Genomic DNA, 22958 nt, shown 5'->3' on the forward strand with positions numbered 1-22958 from the left:
CTTGAAATTTTATCTTGTCCTTTCATTAAGATTCTTGAAAATTTCAATATTTGCATGTTACAAAAAATGTGTTATGTAAATTTGATGGGATGTACTGTCTTTTTGTGGGTTGAAGATGTATCCTTGATGGTGAAATGCTAGTCTGGGACAAGGGTACGAATCGCTTCGCAGACTTTGGAACAAATCAAGAAATAGGTAGAAAAATAATCTTCTTTTTAGCTCATTTTTGTAATTCTCAAGATACTTGTAATTTGCTAACTTTGATTTCCCTGCCTTACTGACTTTACATTGCACAGCAAAGTCTGCTAGGGAAGGTTTAGAAACCAATCAACAGGTATGTTTTTTCTGTTGAAACTCTTATAGCATTCAATATATAACAGAATTTAGGTTTTTCAATTTTTCCCCAAAATTTAATGTGATTTCTGTTGGTTGATTGTTTTGCAGCTCTGTTGTATCCTATTCTGCCGTGGAAGAAATGTGCTAAGTTTACATTGCATACCACTGAATTGATAATGAATTATTTTATGAAGATGCTTTCGTTTTCAATAATGTTGGTTTTAATGTTGATGATAGTTCCAGCCTATATTGGTTTATGTATTTGGTAATTGTGCCTTAGTTTGCCATTTACATTCTCCTAGTAAGACACACATTTGCTGATGTATTTAATTCTTATTGCTACCCACCAAAAGTGGGTAAACCTTAGGAGAAACTTTTCTCCTATTCATATCGTCCAGCCAATGAATGGCCGTCGAGTAGTTGATGTGATGTGCCATTCATATCTTCGCCACCTGCATCAGTCATATGTTTCCTTGCCCATTTGCCAAGAGCACATGTTGGAAGGTGGGCATCCGACTGAAAATGTACTTATTCATTTTTCATTTGGGTGCTTATGCTTCTTTGTATTTCGACATTTGTCATAGATTATGGGGTAACTTCGAAGAAGGAAGGGCTTTGACCGTAGTCTTGTTCTCTCACCTTAAATGTGGGGTTAATTTTCAACCTTTGTCCAATGGGACCTCCCCTATTGGCTCATGGCTTTGGGAAGGGCACTACTAGAGAAACCCTGATTGAGATAGCGTAGTCCCATCTCTCCCTTTTGATACTTAACACTTTCCATCTCACATCATAATCCCTATATTGCATCTCCATTTTTCCGTTTCAACTCACTGTTGGTTCACTGGGATTTGCTAGTCGTATATCCTGATACCTAGGTTGGGCCTAGAAATTTGCCCCGGGAGGTTGATGCAACTAAAAGAAAAGTAAAGGGCATATAATGGCCACAAGTTGGACAAAATAAAGAAGATTTTAAAAATGCAAAAGATTGGCAGGACTTACAAATTATCACGTGGACAAAGGCCAAGCATGAGCTCTACCTCCATATTATGGCCATCACGCAGTTCTTGTGCCAATGTTGCCCTGCCACATCATGGAAAAGGTACCCTTCATTTCCGAACCAAGTGGAACAAAGGAAATAAGATTATAAAAATGCAAAAGATGACCTGGACTTTGCAAATTAGCACGTGGGCAAAAGCCAAGCATGAGCTCTACCTCCATATTATGGCCATCACACAGTTCCTGTTCCAATGTTGCCTTGCCACATCATGGAAAAGGAACACTTCATTTCCCAACCCCTACTGGCCGATGAACTGCCCCACCCCTAAGGGGGTAATAATTGCTATACATCACACAAAGCATGCTGTCATTCCTTGGAGCTTTGAGCAATATTACAAAGAAATATCAAGAAAAATTAAAAGGAAATTATAGAGTTGGAAAAACAAAGGTCGGGGTAATTCATGCATCCACGATTTCTCTCTCCTAACATTTATGCACCTAGGATGTGGAGCTTCGTTCATGCTAGTTCCTTTGACCAAGGCACTCGCCCACGAAGTCTTTCCCCTCTGGTCCATCATTATTCATGATGCCTATTTCATGAAGGGTGAACCAAGGACATGTCTTTCCCCTTAGGGGCTAGAAACACCTAATAGCGTCGTTTATCAACCAGTCCTACCTAGGGAGGTAACAACATTATGAGATGAAAGCCCCAAATTTGGGAGGGAAGCCTTATAATAATTGTCAATTTGCCCATTGCTTTCAAGCTTGGTCAACCTAGATGCAAAATGATTATATGTACTTGATGGTGAAGTTGTAGCACTAGCTATTGTGTGTGACTGACAGGTAGATTCATAATGGGTTGGGAAACTTAGCTGGGGCCTAAGTCCAACATAGGAGCATATCGATACCCACAAGTGATGCGTTGAGAGCCACGGGACTCCAGACAATTGTAGAGCATCATTTGTATCCATAGGCACCTTCAACATCCATAGAGCTCTCGCACTTTGCCCTATATCATTTAGGGGATGATGCACTTGGACTAGCATGCCCCTAGCCGGATTAGTAGTACTATAGTGTCAGGCAGTTAATGGAGGGCCCATATGAGGTTTGTCTCTTTACCTTGAGACATGGGAGGGCTAGCACCATATTCAATGCCCTCAACTTTGGAACAAAATCAGGCATTCACATCACTAGGAAACCCATGAGACCCATTTTTGTGCCCTAAACCCAAACTTGGAGTCCATAGGATGATTATGACAAAGATCTAGAGGCAACTCCATGACAATGATTTTAGAGGGATTCTTGTTAAAGTTTTAAGGGCGGCTAAATAGTTCTCAGTTGTGGATAATTCCATTTTAAAACTTTTTCAACAATTTTCACATTACATTCACCCCATATCATGATAAGCAATTATATAGAGAGAACATTAACATTAACAATGTAGCGGAACAATAAGGAACATTAGAAGAAAAACATACACAATAGATACAATAGATACACTAGGATTTTGGCCAGAAACCAGGGCAAAATCCCACAAGGGAAAAATCCAAAACCAATTCTTCTTCTATTAGTCAATCAATGTTCAGCTGAGATACAAAGTACAATACACAAGTCTTTCAACATCAAACACATTAAGCCTCCTAGGCCCAACCCTAAATCATGAGATGGCACTGGATGAGACTATCAAGGAGGCATCCATAAGCCCTCCACAAGACCTCTTATAGGGTTGCATTGCAAGCAACATATATCTCTGTACCAAGTAGCATATATGTTACTACCACAGGAGCAGGTATCATGGTTATGTGTCATGGTCATATCACTGTCAAGTATTGTTGTCGTCGAAATCATAAGTATCACTGTCAAGTATTGTTGTCGTCGCAATCATAAGTATCACTGTCAGACATCACTTTCATAAGCACTAGTATCACTACCATACGTCACTGTCAGTATCACTATCATACATCATAGTCAGTATCACTATCATACATCACTATCATAAGGATAAATATCACTATCATGCATCACTGTCACTGTCATACATCACTATCATAAGGATAGATATCACTATCACATCACAGAAGATCCCTTATTGTCACGTCACTGTCACATCACTACATCATACCTTATTGTCCTTCACAAGGGATTGTACTTTAGGATTCTTCTAGTAACTTTCTACCAAACCTCCAAACTGAATATAAGCTGCCATATGATTCTGTCCAAACTGGACCTCATCAACCTAGCAAATCATCAAACTTGGAAGAGAACCCGATCATGATTCTGCCTTGATATACTCCTCGAATTTTGTGCATATGCCGAAAGTTTTCGGCACCTAGTTAGGTATTCCTGAAATAGTTAGTTTCTGTAGCATCGGGTGTGTTCTAGGCACGAAAGTTGGTGGAGAGGCTAGAATACATGAGATCTCCAAAACCCGTAAATCGTTTCTGACAATTCCACCTAGAGATGACTTAATTAGATTATTAACGAATTTTTTTAATGTTTCTGAAGTCTAAACATAGGAGAACTGGTTAATTAAGCAGAATTAATTAAGTCAAGGTGAGAATTCTCTAGAAACTCACATGGATCGATCCAGAAATGATTTGAGCCATCGATTAGGATGTTATTTTAGCCGTTGGGGTCCCAACAGGAAGATATAAGAAGGGATCGATGTGGTGATGGAGAATACACTTGAGCAATTCGGTTTCCTTGGCAGATCGATTTCCAAAGAGCAACAACAGTTTCCAGAGAGCCATAGATCGAAGGAGAGACAGTGAGGGGCAGGGACAGTGAGGCTGGAGGCAGCTCTCTAGATCTAGCGAGTGCATTGCGGAGATGCAGAGATAGCCACAGTGAGGTTGATTTAGAGACTGCACAAAAGCCTCTAATAGGCAGTTTGATTTGCAGATTCAAGAAGTCGTTTCAGAGATCCAGAGGTAGAAGAATTTCGCAGAGGCTAGGAGAAACGTTTCTAGAATTCGTGGTAAGCAGAAGAGGTACTCCATTGTGAGATCTAGGCCGTAAGAATTTGTGCATGCGTAGAGCATATGTAAAGGGTGATGCAGGGAAAGACGTAGAGGGTTTCAAAAGCCTGTCTTCAGTGTCAGATATCCCTGTGGGGTGAGGAAAATTCCTCACTAGATTATTGCTAGTATTTTTCTCTATAGATTTGCCAAATTTGACATCCAGATTTATTGTACTCGGATTTTCTCACTGCTGTATAATAATAAAACCCTTAGCTGCTGCACCGATTTTCCAAAGTTGGGTTTTTTTGGGGACAATTGTCCAAAAATAACTGTGTAAAATTTATGTCCGTGTGTGTTAGATTTTGTCAGTTTTCAGCGCTATTTTCTTTTGTAGTCTATTTGTGAAAATCATAGTGTGAATTATTTGGTATTTTCTGGAGCAGACGACAGATAAATTGTTATATAAATTAACAATTAGAAAAATAATTTCCATTTGCTGTGATAGATGAAAATTTCACATCGTATTAGAGTGTGAGTGATCAGCCAGGTAGCTCAGATGCGGAGGAGAGAATTTCGCTACTCAGAGGGAGCAACAAACCGAAATTCTCAAAGGTTGCGTAGTACCCAGATTGGTAGTTCGAATTACTGGGGCAGGAGTTCGATTTTTTAGTGCAGGTTGGCAGAAAATTTCGATTTGCCCAGGACAATGATTCCAACAGTCAAAGGGAGCAACAACAACTGAGATTTTCACTGAGCAGATTTTTGGTTGGACGCAGAGGGTTTTGCAACAGAAAAATCAATGTCAGTTGGAAGAGAAAAGCGCACACAGAGAGAGGAATTTCTAGATTTCACAGAGGGTTTCTTGATTTAGTTTTCTGGGGCGATCCTAGAGATCCAGTTGCAGTAGGCAATGCGGGTTTGCTAAAGCAGCGAGTTCATATTGTTTGGATTGCAGCTTGTATGCTAGTTTCTGGAGAAGGAAACTTGAAAAGGCTGAACAAGTAGTCTTAGAGAGCAACTGAAAGCAGTTATGTGCGTTCCGACAGAGTTGGTAGCGAAGCAAGAAAGGGAGGAGATTCTTGTTTAGTTCTCGAGTTATTTGAGTTTCGTAGTTTTTTGTAGCTTTCTAGAGATGGTCATACAAGGTTGCTATAAAAGGCCTTTCGAGCTGTCTAGAATGCAAATCTGGGCAGCGGATTGACTTCCAGTGACCAGAGATAGGTGCCGGAGGAAGTATGAGTTATCTAGTGTGAGTTGCAAAGTGAAGGGTCCCAACCAGGGACTAGGCTCAAAAGGAGGTAATAGGGCACCAGATCCAAGAGGTGGTGTATGAGACTCGAGTGTGCCAGATGGGCAGGGTCCAGCGTAGTTGCAGCAAGGAGATCAGTTAGATCAGTTCCAGATTGTTGCAGCGGGACAATCACCTTTGCTACAGAGGCCCACGTATACCATAGTAGCAGGTTCACTGTTGGCAGGCGAAATTTGTCATTAGACAATTGCAAATCTAGTTGCAGTTAGATTCTAGAGAGAGTTGCAGAGCTAGATGTATTGACACAGACAGTGCGAATTGCTCAAGTGGCAATATGCATGTGCATTTCCATTCAGGAGATTCCCAACACAGAACTACACAGTCCAGTTTCCAGTGTAGGAGGATAGTGCGAGTTGTCAAGAGGGAGCAGAGAGATTTCCCATTGGGAGATCGAGAATCAAAGGGTGTCTAGCTTCAGAGGGAGCATCCTTATGGAAGCTAGAAGTTCAGGATCTGGGTAGATTAGACTCATTATTTATAGTAGCAGCGCGGAAGCATCAGTAGAGCAGCAACAACAACAATATGTGTAGATCAAATTTTGCTATGTTCCCAGACTTACCTTTAGGAGTGAGGTAGGGTGATTTGGTGATGTAGCCCCAGAGAGTTGCAGAAGTTTGGGGAGGATCCTTGAGGTGTTCTCCTCATGGATCATTACCTTGCTGCGGGGCCCACAGTATTCAGTTGCATGATGGATCAGTGGTAGTAGATGCAGTCAGTACGAGAGTGACAGTTGCAGACTAGTAGCAGTCAGGTGCTAGGGAGTGCAGTCTCGAGTTGACAGTAATGCATAGTGGCACAGTGCAGAGTCAACAACAATGCATATTCTTCAGTGATAGTGCAGGGGCTAGTAGCAGTGATGACTTGGGACGCAGATGCATTATACTAAACATAGTTGATTCAGTATTTAGGATTTTTCTCAGTTGCAGCAACAACAGGTGTGAGGGAGTTGCAGTGCAAATGTATTGTCAGTAGCAACATAGATGCAACATCAGAGTTGCGCAGTGGTTGGTGTACAGTATGGGTAAACATCAACAACGTGACAAGAGTCTGTATAGAGACAGGGTGTTATGGCAGGACGTGTAGCACTAGAGAGAACACAGTCCTCGCTAAGAGGGAGTGTTAGTTTTTGTAGCATCGGATGTCTTCTAGCCACGAAATTTGGTGGAGAGGCTAGAATACATGAGATCTCCAAAACCCAAAAATTGTTTAAGGAAATTCCTCCTATAGATGATTTAATTAGATTATTAACCTATTTTTTCGATGTTTCCTATGTCTAAACTTAGTAAAACTGGTTAATTAATCAGAATTAATTAAGACAATGTGAGAATTCTCTAGAAACTCACACGGATTGATCCAGAAAGAATCTGAGCCATTGATTAAGATTTAATCTTGGCAGTTTGAGTCCACACAGGAAGATATAAGAAGTGATCGATGTGGTGATGGAGAATACACTTGAGCAATTCGATTTCCTTGGAAGATCAATTTCCAGAGAGGAACAACAGTTTCCGGACAGACATAAATCGAAGCAAAGACAATGAGGGGCAAGGACATTGAGGTTGGAGGAGGCTTTCTAGATCCAACGAGTGATTTACAGAGAGGTATAGATAGCCATAGTGAGGTTGACGCAGGGACTGCTCAGAAGCCTGTAATAGGCAGTTTGATTTACAAATTTGGGAAGTCGTTTCAAAGATCCGGAGGTAGAAAATTTCGTAGAGGTCGGAGAAACATTTCCAGAGATGGTGGAAATTGGCAAGCAGAACTGGCACCTCAATGTGAGATCTAGGGCGTGCGGATTTGTGCTTGCACAGTGCTTATGTAGAGGGTTACGCAGGGAAAGACGCAGAGGGTTTCAGAGGCCAGTCTTCAATTCCGGATTTGACTGTGGGGTGAGGAAAATTCTTCACTATATTTTTGCCAATATTTTTCTCTGTAGGAGTGCCAGTTTCGGCATTCAGATTTATTGTACTCAGATTTTCTCACTCCTGCATAATAATAAAACCCTCAGCTGCTGCATTGGTTTTCCCAAGTTGGGTTTTTCCGGGGACAATTGCCCAAAAATAACTGTGTAAAATTATGTGTGTGTGCTAGATTTTCTCAGTTTCCAATGCTATTTTCTTCCACAGTTTATTTGTGAAAATTACAATGTGAATTATTTGGTATTTGTCGTAGCAAACAACAAATCAATTGTTAAATAAATTAACAATTAGAAAAATAATTTCCAATTGCTATGATAGATGATTTCACAGAAACACCATGCCAACCCAATGTCAGCGACCTAATCTCCTCAAAAACCTGTGTGGTTTCTTCATTCCAGGTCCTCTACAACTCCGCTATTGGTCTAGGCAAATGTGGCCTAGTTTCAGTTTTCTTCTAAGCCTTTCGATCAACCAAATCAGAGGCTCGACCTACCTGCAATATACATACATACCAGCATTCTTGTCACAGAGAAATAGTGCCAAAACTTATGCCCAGTAGAACCTTCAACCTCAACGAGTAATCTGCTCAAACAAGGCCTTGACATAATTTCTTAAGGACACCTTAAAGGGTCTTGACCATCCCTTTCACCATACGAAACTTGAGCAAATATCCACAAAAAATAGGGATAGAAACACAAGTGATATTGAGCTTGGATTTAGACCTAACTAGGGCATGAACAGTCTCCAACAACCAACGTAGTCTTCTACACAAATTCAACCCATTTCCCTTCACAAAAAGTCCATAAACCATTGCACTTGCGGTTTCTTGAGACCATATGCACTTCAGACCAAAAGATGACAAGAGAATGAGATGATGATGTGTGTGTTTGAATGAGCTCCAAGGTCTCTTATTTATGTTAATCGTTGGAGAAGCCAAGGGGTGCCTGGTGCCAACATGACCCTTCATTTAGTGAGGCCGACATGAGGAAATCCCTTCATAAGTGCCTTGATATTGAAACCGACATATATGCTTGCCAATTAAATTATGTCACATTAAATAATAGTGAGAGGAGTGCCAAGCCAAATAGTAATTTCCTTTTTATCAAATTTAAATTCTCTTTAGGGAAATATGGTTTCTCCTTGGAGTAGCTGGGCTTTTCCTTGGGTTAATTGGATTTCTCTTGGGGGAATTCATCTCGAAGCTGCCCAAATTTCAACACTTCTACACTTGTTTTGGCAACATTTGCCCTCAACGCTAGTCCTAGTAGGGCCTACGTTTGCATGATGTCAACACTTTATTACAACTCGCGCGTGTGAAGGATTTTTATGTTTTCATATTAGCTACTAGGTCGGCTTGTGACCTAGCTTGTAGACTATGTCACAAGGTTCGCCGATTTTGAATCTCAAGGTTCGAAATTCAGCGAACCCAATTTTTTTTCAAATTCGTTTAGGTTTGACGAACCTGATAGTCGAACCTCAAATTTGAACCTCAATGAATTCGAACCTAAAGACGAGCCTTAAGCCAAATTTTATAATTTTCTTAAATTTTTTTGGCGTTCGAGGTTAGAGTTCGGGTTGTTTTTGTCAATTGTTTTAAGGTTTATGAGAAAAACCATGGGCAACACATGGTTTTCTCTTGTTACACTTCTTGCCAGTTAGTTTCCCACGGTGGGCACTAGTTTGGCTTTATTTACCATGGCTGTCCATAGACTTTCACAAGGTAACTGCAGTCTGAGTATACTCACTCTATTGTGCTTAGTGTTGCTGCTTGGTGTTGTATTCCCTGCAATTTCCTAAATTCAATTTCTAGATGTTGCTTGTCCCCGCGACACGGAGTAGGAAGTGAATAGTGGTCGTGATTTGTTGTTCATGGGTGCTCACTACTAGTCATATAGCTTTATTAATTGATTTTGATTTTTTATTTTTTTATGTCATATATATATATATGTTGAAAAATATGTATAGTCGAACTTAATGTTGAACCTCATACGAACCTCATCGGAAAATTTGAATTCGAATCAAACTTAATCAATTGCCGAACTTAAATTCAAACCCGAACCGTGTGCAAAGCTTGTAGAGGCACATCATTTTATGATTTGTAGGGGTTTTTAGACTAAAATAGCTACTCAACCTCCTCATATAAATAGAGGAGGCATTCATTATTGTATCTTATCTTAACACACTTGGAGATTTCAGTCCTTCTCTTTGTAGAAAAATTTCGGCCCTATTTTCTTGTGGTAGAGATTGGATCTATAAATGCACTTTGATATTTGGAGCTAGTTTTGGTAATCTTCAGAGCTATTATTCGGAAAAATGGATGGAATCTTTGCATGTTATCTTATAAGTGCACCTAATTGTTGAATATTTATTTCCTTCATGTGTAATGTATGGAAGAATGTTGATTCTAGGTTATGCTAATTGTGCCTTAATTTGTTGAAGAGGTATTCAATACTATATAGCTAATATATTTAATGCATTACTCATGTTTTCAGTTCCCTCAACTTTGGAACAGAATCAGGCATTCATATCACCAGGAGACCCATGAGACCAATTTTTGTGCCTGAAATTTAAACTCAAGGTCCATAGGATGATTATGACAGAGATCTAGAGGCAACCCATAGACAATGATTTTAGAGGGCTTCTTGGTAAAATTTTAAGGGCTAAATAGTTCTAAGTCGTAGATAATTCCATTTTAAAACTTTTTCAACAATTTTCACATTACATTCACCCCATATCATGATAAACAATTATATAGAGAGAACATTAACAATGCAACAGAACAATAAGGAACATTAGAAGAAAAGCATACACAATAGATACACCAAGATTTTGGTCAGAGACCAGGGGAAAATCCCACAAGGGGAAATCCAGAACTAATTCTTCTTCTAGTAGTCATCAATGTTCAAATGAGATACAAAGTACAATACACAAGTCTTTCAACATCAAACACATTAAGTTTCCTAGGTCCAACCCTAAATTGTAAGATGGTAGTGGATGAGACTATCAAGGAGGCATCCATAAGCCCTCCACAAGACCTCTAATAGGGCTGCATTGCAAGCAACATATATCTCTGTATCAAGTAGCATATATGTTACTACCACAAGAGCACGTATCACGGTTATGTGTCATGGTCATATCACTGTCAAGTATTGTTGTCATCGTAATCATAAGTATCACTGTCATACATCACTTTCATAAGCACTAGTATCACTACCATACATCACAATCAGTATCATTGTCATACATCACTATCATACATCACTATCATAAGGATAAATATCATTGTCATACATCACTATCATAAGGATAGATATCATTGTCACATCACAGAAGATCCCTTATTGTCACATTACTATCACATCACTATATCATACCTTATTGTCCTTCATAAGGGATTGTACTTTAGGATTCTTCTAGTAAATTTCTACCAACCCTCCAAACTGAACATAAGCTGCCATATGAGTCTGTCCAAACTGGACCTCATCGACTTGGCAAATCATCAAACTTGGAAGAGCACCCAACGAACCTTAAGGATTATGATTCTGCCTTCATAAACTCCTCGAATTTTGTGCATATACCAGGAGTTTTCAGCCCTTGGTTAGGTCTTCCTGAAACTGTTAGTTTTTGTAGCATTGGATGTGTTCTAGCCACAAAATATGGTGGAGAGGCTAGAATACATGAGATCTCCAAAACCCAGAAATCGTTTTTGACAATTCCACCTAGAGATGACTTAATTAGATTATTAACCAATTTTTTTTAATGTTTCCCAAGTCTAAACTTAGGAAAACTGGGTAATTAATCAGAATTAATTAAGTCAAGGTGAGAATTCTCTAGAAACTCACACGAATCGTTCTAGAAATAATTTGTGTTATCGATTAAGATTTAATCTTGACCCTTGGAGTCCCAACAGGGAGATATAAGAAGGGATCAAGGTGGTGATGGAGAATACACTTGAGCAGTTCGATTTCCTTGGCAGATTGATTTCCAAAGAGCAACAATAGTTGACAGAGAGCCGTAGATCGAAGCAGAGCCAGTGAGGGCAAGGACAATGAGGCTGGAGGAAGCTTTCTAGATCCAGCGAGTGAATGTAGAGAGGCAGAGATAGCCACAGTGAGGCTGACACAGGGACTGCACAAAAGCCTCTAATAGGTAGATTTATTTGCAGATTCAAGAAGTCGTTTTAGAGATCCGGAGGTAGAAGAATTTTGTAGAGGCCGGGAGAAACATTTCTAAAGTTAGTGGTAAGCAGAAGAGGTATCCCAGTGTGAGATCCAGGCCTTACGAATTTGTGCTTGTGCAAAGCGTACGCAAAGGGTGATGCAGGTAAAGATGTAGAGGGTTTCAAAACCCTGTAACTAGTGTCAGATTTGCTTGTGGGGTGAGGAAAATTCCTCACTAGATTTTTGCTAGTATTTTTCTCTATAGGATTGCCAGATTCGACATCCAGATTTATTGTACTAAGATTTTCTCACTGCTGCATAATAATAAAACCCTTAGCTGTTGCACCGATTTTCCAAAGTTGGGTTTTTTCGGGAACAATTGTCCAAAAATCCCTGTGTAAAATTGATATGTGTGTGTGTGTGTTAGATTTTCTCAGTGTCCAATAATATTTTCTTCTGTAGTATATTGTATTAGAGCGTGAGTGATCAGTCGGGCAACTCAGAAGCGGAGGAGAGAATTTCGCTGTTCAGAGGGAACAAGCAGCCAAAATTCTTAGAGGCCGCGTAGTACCCAGATTGGTAGTTCGATTTGCTGGGGCAGGAGTTCGATTTTTCAGTGCAGGTTGGCTGAAAAATTCGATTTGCCCAAGACAATGATTCCAACAGTCAGAGGGACCAACAACAACTTAGATTTTCACTGAGCAGATTTCTGGTTCGACGCAGAGGGTTTTGTAGCGACAAAATCAGCGTCGGGTCGAAGAGAAAAGCACACACAAAAAAAGGAATTTCCAAACTTCTCAGACGATTTCCAGATTCAGTTTTCTGGAGGTTATCCTAGAGTTCCAATTGTAGTAGGTAGTGCGGGTTTTCCAAAGCAGCTAGTTCAAATTGTTGGGATTGCAGTTCGTGTGCCAGTTTCCAGAGAAGAAAAATCGGAAAGGCTGAACGAGTAGTCTTAGAGAACAACTGAAGGCAGAGCTACGTAGACAGTAGCAATTATGTGTGTTCGAGGAAGGAGTGCGAGTCTTAGTGTTGGTAGCGAAGCAGGAAAGGGAGATTCTTGTTTAGTTCTCGAGTTAGTTGAGTTTTGTTGTTTTTTGCAGCTTTCTAGAGATGGTCATACGAGGTTGCTAGAAAAGGCCATTCGAGCTAGCTAGAATGTAGGTCTGGGCAGCGGATTGATTTCCAGTTCCCAGAGATAGGTGCCGGAGGAAGTATGAATTATCCGGTGTGAGTTGCAAAGCGAAGGTTCCCAGCCAGGGACTAGGCTCAAAAGAAGGTAGTAAGGCACCAGATCCAAGAGGTGGAGGAGTATGAGACTCGAGTGTGCCAGATGGGCAGGGTCCAATGTAGTTTCAACAAGGAGATCAGTTAGATCAGTTCCAGATTGTTGAAGCGAGACAATCACCTTTGCTACAGAGGCCCAAAATACCATAGTAGCAGGTTCACTGTCAGTAGGCGCAATCTTTCATTAGACAGTTGCAAATCTAGTTGCAGTAAGATTTCAGAGAGAGTTGCAGAGCTAGATGTAGTGACATAGGCAGTGCGAATTGCTCAGTTGCAGTATGCAGGTGCATCTCCATTCAGGAGATTCCCAACCTAGAACTACATAGTCCGGTTTCTAGTGTAGGAGGACAGTGTGAGTTGCTAGGAGGGAGCAGAGACATTTTCCATCGGGAGATCGAGACTCAGAGGGAGTCTAGTTTCAGAGGGAGCATCGTTATGGAAGCTAGTAGTTCAGGATCTGGGTAGATCAGACTCATTATTTACAGTAGCAGTGCGGAAGCATCAGTAGAGCAGTAGCAACAACAGTATATGTAGATCAAATTTTGCTATGTTCGCAGACATACCTCCAGGAGTGAGGTAGGGTGATTTGGTGATTTAGGCCCAGAGAGCTGCATAAGTTTGGGCAGGATCTTTGAGGTGTCCTCCTCATGGATCATTACCTTGCTACAGGAGCCCACAATATTCAATAATAGGACGGATCAGTGGCAGTTGATGCAGTCAGCACCAGAGTGACAGTTGCAAACTAGTAGCAGTCAAGTGCTAGGGAGCGCAGTTCCTTGTTGACAATAGTGCATAGTGGCACAATGCAGAGTCAACAACAACACATATTCTTCAGTGACAGTGTAGAGGCTAGTAGCAATCACGACTTGGGAGGCAGATGCATTACACTAAACATAGTTGATTCAGTATTTAGGATTTTTTTCAGTTGCAGTTGTTACAGTTGCAGCAGCAACATGTGAGAGTGAGTTGTAGTGCAAATGTAGAGTTAGCAACAACACAGATGCAACATCAAAGTTGCGCAACAATTGGTGTACAATATGTCCAGACATCAACAGCGTGACAGGAGTTTGTACAGAGATAGGGTGTTGTGGCAGGATGTGCAACACTAGAGAGAACACAATCCTCGCTAAGAGGGAGTGTTAGTTTTTGTAGCACCAAATGTGTTCTAGCCACGAAATTTGGTGGACAGGCTAGAATACACAAGATCTCCAAAACCCAAAAATCGTTTCTGGAAATTCCTCCTAGAGATGATTTAATTAGATTATTAGCATATTTTTTTAATGTTTCCTAAGTCTAAACTTAGGAAAACTGGTTAATTAATCAAAATTAATTAAGTCAAGGTGAGAATTCTCTAGAAACTCACACGAATCGATCTAGAAAGGATCCGAGCCATCGATTAAGATTTAATCTTGGCCGGTGGAGTCCCAACAAGAGATATAAGAAGTGATCAATGTGGTGATGGAGAATGCACTTGAGCAATTCAATTTCCTTGGAAGATCGCTTTCCAGAGAGCAACAACAGTTGCCGGAGAGCCATAAATCGAAGCAGAGACAGTGAAGGGCAGTGACATTGAGGCTGGAGGAAGCTTTCCATATCTAACAAGTGCATTGCAGAGAGGCAAAGATAACCATAGTGAGGTTGTTGCAGGAACTGCGCAGAAGCCTCTAATAGGTAGTTTGATTTGCAGATTTGGGAAGTCTTTTCAAAGATCCGGAGGTAGAAGAACTTCATAGAGGCGAGGATAAACATTTCTAGAGTCAGTGGCAATTGGCAAGCAAAACTGGCAGCTCTGTGTGAGATCTAGGCCATACAGATTTGTGTTTGCGCAGAGCTTACACAGAGGGTGATGTTGGGAAAGATGCAGAGGGTTTCAGAGGCCAGTATTTAGTGCCAGATTTGCCTGTGGGGTGAGGAAAGTTCCTCACTAGATTTTTGCCAACATTTTTCCTTGTAGGAGTTCCAGTTTTGGCATCCAGATTTATTGTACTAAGACTTCATCACTTCTACATAATAATAAAACCCTCAGCTGCTGCACCAGTTTTCCCAATTTGGGTTTTTCTAGGGACAATTGTCCAAAAATAACTGTGTAAATTATGTGTGTGCTAGATTTTCTTAGTTTCCAATGCTATTTTCTTCTGTAGTTTATTTGTGAAAATTATAGTGTGAATTATTTGGTATTTGTTGTAGCAAACAACAAATAAATTGACAATTAGAAAAATAATGTCCAGTTGCTGTGATAGATGAAATTTTTACAGGAACACCATTCCAACCCGATGTCAGCAACCTAATCTCGTAAAAAACTTGCATGGTTTCTTCATTCTAGGTCCTCTACTCCTACACTATTGGTCTAGGGAAATGTGGCCTAGTTTCAGTTTGCTTCTAAGCCTTTTGATCAAGCAAATCAGAGACTCGGCCTACCTGCAATATACAAAAATACCAACAGTCTTGTCACAGAGAAATAGTGCAAAACTTATGCCCAATACAACCTTCAAACTTAGCGAGTAATCTGCTCAAACATGGCCTTGTCACAATTTCTTGAGGACACCTTAAAGGGTCTTGACCCTTCCTTTCACCATACAAAACTTGAGCAAAGATCCACAAAATTTAGGGATAGAAACACAAGTGATATTGAGCTTGGATTTAGCCCTAACTTGGGCATGAACAGTGTCCAACAACTAGCATAGTCTTCTACAGAAACTCGACCCCTTTCCCTTCCAAAAAGACCATAAACCATTGCACTTGTGTCTTGTTGAGACCATATGCACTTAGACCAGAAGATGACAAGAGAATGAGATGATTGTGTGTGTGTTTGAATGAGTTCCAAGGTCTCTTACTTATGTTATTCATTGGAGAAGCCAAGGGGTGCCTTGTGCCAACATGACCCTTCATTTAGTGAGGCCGACATGAGGAAAACCCTTCACAAGTTTCTTGATATTGAAACAGACATAGATGCTTACCAATTAAATTATGTCACATTAAATAATAGTGAGAGGAGTGCCAAGCCAAATAGTAATTTCCCTTTTATCAAATTTGAATTCTCTTTAGGGCAATATGGTTTCTCCTTGGGGTAGCTGGGCTTTTCCTCAGCTTAATTGGATTTCTATTGGGAAAACTCATCTCGAAGCTGCTCAAATTTCAACGCTTCTACACTTGTTTTGGCACCATTTTCCCTCAACGCTAGCCTTAGTAGGGCTTACGTTTGCAGGGCATCAACATTTTTTTACTACTCACACGTGTGAAGGATTTTTATGTTTTGATATTAGCTACTAGGTCGGATTATGACCTAGCTTGTAGACTATGTTAGAGGGTTTGCCGAATTTGAATCTTGAGGTTCGAAATTTGGCGAACCCAATTTTTTTTTCAAATTCGTTTAGGTTTGACGAACTTGATAGTCGAACTTCAAATTCGAACCTTAACGAATTCGAACCTAAAGACGAACCTTAAGCCAAATTTTATAATTTTTTAAATTTCTTTTGGCATTCGATGTTAGAGTTCAGGCTGTTTTTGTTAGTTGTTTTAAGGTTTATGAGAAAAACCATGGGCAACACATGGTTTTCTCTTGTTTCACTTCTTTCCAGTTAGTTTTCCACAGTGGCCACTGGTTTGGCTGTATTTGCCATGACTGTCGATAAACTTTCACAAGCTAACTTTAGTTTGAGTGTACTCGCAATATTGTGCTCAGTGTTGCCTCTACGTGTTGTATTCTCTGCAATTTCCTAAATTCAATATCTAGATGTTGCTTGTCCCTGCCGCCCGGAGCATGAAGTGAATAATGATCATGATTTGTGGTTCTTGGGTGCTCATTGCTACTCATATGGCTTTATTAATTGATTTTGATTTTTTATTATTTTATGTCATATATATATATATATATATATATATATATATATATGCTGAAAAATATGTATAGTCGAACTTAATGTTGAACCCCATACGAACCTCATCGGAAAATTCGAATTCAAATCGAACTTAATCGTTGCCGAACTCAAATTCGAACTCGAACCGTGTGACATAGCTTGTAGAGGCACACCATTTTATGATTTGTAGGGGCTTTTAGACTAAAATAGCTTCTCAACCTCCTCATATAAATAGAGGAGGCATTCATTCTTGTTTCTCATCATAACACACTTGGAGATTTCGGTCATTCTCTTTGTAGAAAATTTTCGGCCCTATTTTCTTGTGGTAGAGATTGGATCTATAAATGCACTTTGATATTTGGAGCTAGTTTTGGTTATCTTCAGAGCTATTATTTGGACAAATGGATGGAATCTTTGCATGTTGTCTTATAGGTGCACCTAATTGTTGAATATCTATTTCGTTCATGTGTAATGTATGGAAGAATGTTGATTCTAGGTTATGCTAATTGTGCCCTAATTGTTGAAGATGTATTAAATACTATCTAGCCGATATATTTCATGCATTACTCATATAACATGTGAATGAATTATCCTATTGGTGAACTCCTCGTAGCTCTCCCATTTAAAATCCATTATCCATTGCATAGGTAATTGTTGAAACTTTGGTTGCTAGGGCATCAACATCTCAACCTTCTTGGAAACTTATTGGCCAACCTATCACATTATAGACTCCACTCACCCAAGAATTAGGCATTGTCCCTCCTTTGGTGGTGATCATTTTAACTTTTTTTTTTTGTTTTCTCTTTCTTTCCTTGGCCTAATTTGGTCCCTTTAAGGCCAACGGCCATGCTAGGGTTGGGTGCGAATTCCTAGGGAAGATGAATTTTCAAGGTTGGAGAGTCTAATTGCCAACAAGAGAGTGGTTGTCACAAAATCTCTCTTTTTGGTAAGCATTCACTTGAATTTCGTTGATAAATTTCATTGCCCTATTTACTAGCCCTAAGCTAAGTCTAGTTTGGATTTAACTTCAACTTGGGGACTTTTTGATGATTTGATGAGGCATAGACTTGCTAATATACATTTGTTGGAAACCTTTTCTCATAGCCTTGACCTTTGGTTACACCAACACTCAACTCCTTGATCAAACCCTAGGTCTTGTGTGTCATCAATTAGCCCTCTATCAAGAAAGCAAATTGCCTCCAATTGGAGCCTTGAACCTACAATGTGCTTTTCTTGTAGAAAGCCTTATTGTGTGACCTTATACCGTAACCTAAAATATCCATTAGGTGACCTTCTCACATATTGGGACTCGCGTTAGTGAAAATCTGTAAAGAGCAGGGGGTTTTGGCCATGGTGACAGTGGGGCACTACCAATTGTTGTATCTTGGTCTAGTTTTAGCCTTGCAGGGTGCCCCTCTTCAAGGCCTATTAGATTTTGCTGCAACACTTTTGGCGTCGTTGCTGGGAAGAAGCGAGTCTACCTTCCTATAATTTGAAGGTTTAGCTTCATTCCCATACAACAATATAGATCCTTATTTGCCGAATCCATTGGAAGAACACAACTCTTATTCTTCATTAAACTTCAAAATTCAATGCTTGTTGGGTGATCCAACATCTCTCTAGGCATCTTGAATTCACCTTGTTGACTCCCCTTTTGGTTATTATGCAAAGCTCGAGAAATGGCTTCGTAGATTCTCCATGAGGTGGACATTAGTGAGTTCCTCTATTTAGAAGAGGGGAAGTGGGATATTAGCCATAATTTTGACAATGATTTGATATATGATACTGATGATGATCTTGTACTTACCGCATCTCTCTCACCATATTATTCCTAGCATGTCTCTAAGTTTAATAATGAGAATGATATGCTGGAAGGTGGTCTTCACTGAAAGTTCATGAGTTTGATTGTTGAATTCTCCATTCTTTGGTTACAAGAGAGGGTACAATGGCACAAGTTGGATCCCTCTTCCTCATACATGACTCTTTTTCATGATAAAGGCTATTCTTGTTTTCCCACCTCCTGTTGGAAAATTGCAATATGGCAGCTATTAATTGAGATTTTCCTTACTCCTTAATACTTGCTTTTGAATCTTATTTATCTTCTTGTGTTTCTTTATTAGATTTGTTCATCAAACAAATATCAAGATCAAAGCAATAAAGACAATGGATACAAATATTAGGCTCCAAGATAGAGCAAAATCCCTCCAAGGGAAAACCCCAAAAAATCTCTTCTTTTCTTATAGAATCTGCTTCAAATGAGACAACAAAGACCTAAATGCTAGGCCAAGTCCTCCTTCCAGCGCCAAGTCAACCCTCCAAAGAGACCTTCCAATTAGGTCAAAGTCAAACCAAGTCAGCCAAAGACAAAACCTTCCAGAACTACACTAATCTTAGAATTACGACCACCTTGCAACAAAATTTTGGACTTTCAGTCACTGCAAAAATTTTGGCCCCTGCAACTGCTCTATAAACTCGCATGTGTGAGAGAAACTGCCCCAATAACTCACCTTTCTTCCTTCCTTAGAGTTTTTTCCTTGATTCCTTGTGCTTCGCTCTTCTTTCTTCGTCTTTCTATTGCAAATCGAACTTGTTGGTGTTTTTTGTCAAATGAAGTTGAAGTGCTTCTATTTATACCGTTTGGTGTGGGTAGGATACCACTTTTTGGGCCGACTTGTCTTTGCTGGAGATGACTTGTGCCAGGAGGCTTCTAGGACTTTCTAGACTCAAAAATAAATTCTTTTACAAGGTACAACTTGCTCGAAAGGGTCTTATAAACATGATGTTGACTCTCTTGAGTCATGACAATAAACCCTACGACCTATCAAACCCTAGAAGTATGAAGAACACACTTTTACCTAGAAGACCATTAATAATGAGCATGAATCCCATGTTTTAAAACAATAACTTTTTCTTTTCTTCTTTTGTTTTTTACATAAGATACATATTGAAATAAGTACAATGTCAATTATGAAGTCCGAAACTAGTTACATTTCCAACACTCCCTCTTAACTAGGGAGGTATCCATAATTGTACAACTAGTACAACATCGTTCTCAAGCTAAAGAGTTCTCATAAGAAGAGTCGGATTGATAAGGCAACTGTAAGTATCATCATTATAACTAGCACTGTCTTTGAGGCCTAGACATGCTCTACTTCATTCAAGATAATTATGCTGGGAGGATTTATGTGTGATACCGCAATACCTCTACAAGGCACATTCCCCATCTGCATGTTCACAAGGTATGTCCTTTTAGGATTATTTTCATCTTGGATTCCCAGTCCTAAAAGAATTTTCATCCTCTTTGACCACTCTTATCTTGGATACTTGCCCCATCCTCAAAGAGTGTCAGTGGCTTTCCTTTCTTGGATGCTTTATCCTCAAGGAAACCACAAATGCTTATCAAATCCTCCACCATTCTCTCTCCGAGGCCTTCACTTAGACTTACGATTGTTAGTCCTGGTCAAGTGCTTGACACATGAAGAAGAGAATAAACAAGTGGTGTCTATCATCACTCCCGCTCAACTAGAGAGGATATCCCTATTCCTTCTTGATTAGGAATAGATCCTTGCTCCTATTCAAGGAGACTCCTTTGCTCCCTCTTAAATCCAAAGCAGACTCCAAACTTCCTTTCTATCTGGGTTGTCAACGCCAGAAGCCTTGTAGCTTGTCTTCATAAGAGTATTAACTACCTATTCTTTATAACTACATGGCTCCCTCTTTCCTTCGCATCTCATTGTATCGAGCTTCCTTCCTTCCGAGGCATCATGGAGCCATCTTCTTTCTTCAATCTTGTGACAGGGTCCAGGTCATCAATCTTGCACATCACTTTCATCTTGTCCTCATCAAAGAAGGCATTATATTGAGCCTTTACAAACTTCAAGTTGATCATTTCTTCCTTATGAAAGTGATCTCCTTTTTGTTGTACGAACTTGACCTTCAAGTTATCTTCTGTCATTGCTACCTTTTAATCCCAAGATGAACATATCTTGAATTCATAATTGACAAAATCATATGTTGAGCTTGCCTAAACAATCATCACATATTCTTGGAATATCTTTCTAGGTAGAAAAACAATATGTTAACCAAATAACCAATAGCAAAAATAGTAGGCTTACCTCATCATGATGACCTTCTCATCAAAACATCAACATCCTTATGGTCCATCTCTACACGAATCTTCCTTTATGCATTAGAGTTTCCAAGGATCGAACTTGATTACCAAGTTATAACTTTCCTCCAGAGATTATATTTGATGTTAATCATTATTCTACATAATCTAGAAAAATACTTAATTCTTTATCCATCCTTGAGTAAGTCAAATTCTACCTTTAGACACCACATAATCATATTAAGCATATTCCAAGATTTTGTACATATGAATCTTATCCAAGAGTTACTTTCAGTATGCATTCCTATGCTCTTATTCCATCATCTAGCTATATGTCCTATAATGAGCTTGCAAATTGACCAATTGCATTGCTCCTTCCCATAAGAGTATTCTTTTCATACTATATGGAATGTATACTAATCTTTGTCATAGTGCTTTTTCCAAGAACCTTCCAAGATGATGGTTCTAATAGGATCATGATGATCCACTTTAGCAAAATGACTATCTCGAACATAATGTTAGATAATGCTTGGATGAATATTACGCAAAAAGGGTCCCAATTTTCAAAGTTTGAAAGACTAGACGATTCCTATAAAGTAACTCAATTAAGTAGGCTCTACATATGCTACTATCGCATGCTTCTATCTATGATGCTATGGATTTACAAAACCGAGATTCTTTTAAAGGAAGCAAGAATGCATGCTATTCTAAAGGAAAGACCAACTTCCTAAAGAACTTGATAGGGAGGATGTCTTCTTCAATAGTAGATATCTTTGACATCTTCTTTCTTTGACTTCTTCTCAGGTTCTCCCATCTCCTCAACTATGTGAGCTTCGCTTCTTTCCTTTCTTTTGTTGTTCTGCTTGTTTGGACAGTCCCTCTTAAAGTGTCCAAATTCATTGCATCCAAAGCATTGAACCTTGGACATGTCTTGCTTCTTCTTGGACTTCCCAAATTTTCCCTTCTTCAACTTCTTGGTCCTCACAATGAAGGCTTGAGACTGCTCATTTGATTCAATATCATCATTTTCCTTGATCCTAGTCTCTTCTAGGATGCATTGAGCCCACAACTCATTGAAAGGAGTTGAATCTTTCTTAGAGTAGATGCTTGTTGCAAAACTGCTCCATTCTGGTGGCAAAGCATTCAGTACACATATGGTCATTTTAGAATCCGAAATTGTCTCCTCAAGCCCCTGTGATGTATCTCTTATTTGAGAAGTATTCATTAGAAAAGAGGCCATATCCTCAAGCTTTGACATCTTCATTTTATATAGCTTATTCCTCAAAGACATCTTTTGTCCTGATGTACTTATAGAGTACAAATTTACTAGCTTGTCATACATAGCCTTAGAAGTCTTTAAATTAGCAACAAAGGGAACTAGATGATCCTTAATGGATTCAACAATGATTGTTTGTGCCCTTACTTCCCCTTTCTTGTATTTTGCTAGTTCTTGAGTCCTACCTTTGCTGGGTTCAGTAACTTCACCAAGGACATATTCCATCACTTCATGTTCTGTGATGGCTAGGTCAATCCTTTTCTTCCATGCTAGGTAATTTGCGGAGCCAACGAGCTTATTGATTTCCTTGCAAAAAGAACCCATAAGACCTTTAGATTTTGACATAGAATACGATACTTACTCGTCAATTAAGAGTCTTCCTTTCAGATGATGTTTCAAACTATTTTGATGCTTTCAAGATCTTTAATGAGACTTCAATGACGTCCTAAAGAGATGAACTCTAGGATACCTTCAACAACTTCTTGATGAATGATACCAAGAACTTTTGATGCTTTTTTTTAAGATGTTCTTCTAGGTAGGTTAGATTAGCAAGATTCAATCCTGCATCCACTAGCTATCAACGACACCTCCCTTCCTCAGTGTCGTTCGTGAAACTTTTGATCTACATCTTTGATCTTGCAACTGCTGCAGAAACGCTAGATATGGTACAAGATAATCCTTTAGAAGTTCCTCCTTTGAGCAAGGCAAATCCTTCCAAGATCAACAAGGTCAAAACAAAATATATGCTCTTCT

General features: G+C 39.5%; 1 protein-coding gene across 1 annotated transcript in view; it reads left to right on the forward strand.

Moving 5' to 3' along the window:
• ATLIG4 (DNA ligase IV) overlaps positions 1–22958 on the forward strand; it is a 495731-nt gene that overhangs the window by 218903 nt on the left and 253870 nt on the right. Inside the window, exons 8-9 of the mRNA XM_089428338.1 lie at positions 116–195; positions 297–347. Coding sequence (XP_089284464.1) covers positions 116–195; positions 297–347 — 131 coding nt within the window. The remainder of the gene's footprint in view (positions 1–115; positions 196–296; positions 348–22958) is intronic.

This window comes from Pinus tabuliformis, chromosome 4_2 (assembly GCF_031772625.1).
Source record: "Pinus tabuliformis cultivar Carrire ecotype Pingquan chromosome 4_2, CPIR1, whole genome shotgun sequence".
In the NCBI taxonomy this organism is placed as follows: domain Eukaryota; kingdom Viridiplantae; phylum Streptophyta; class Pinopsida; order Pinales; family Pinaceae; genus Pinus; species Pinus tabuliformis.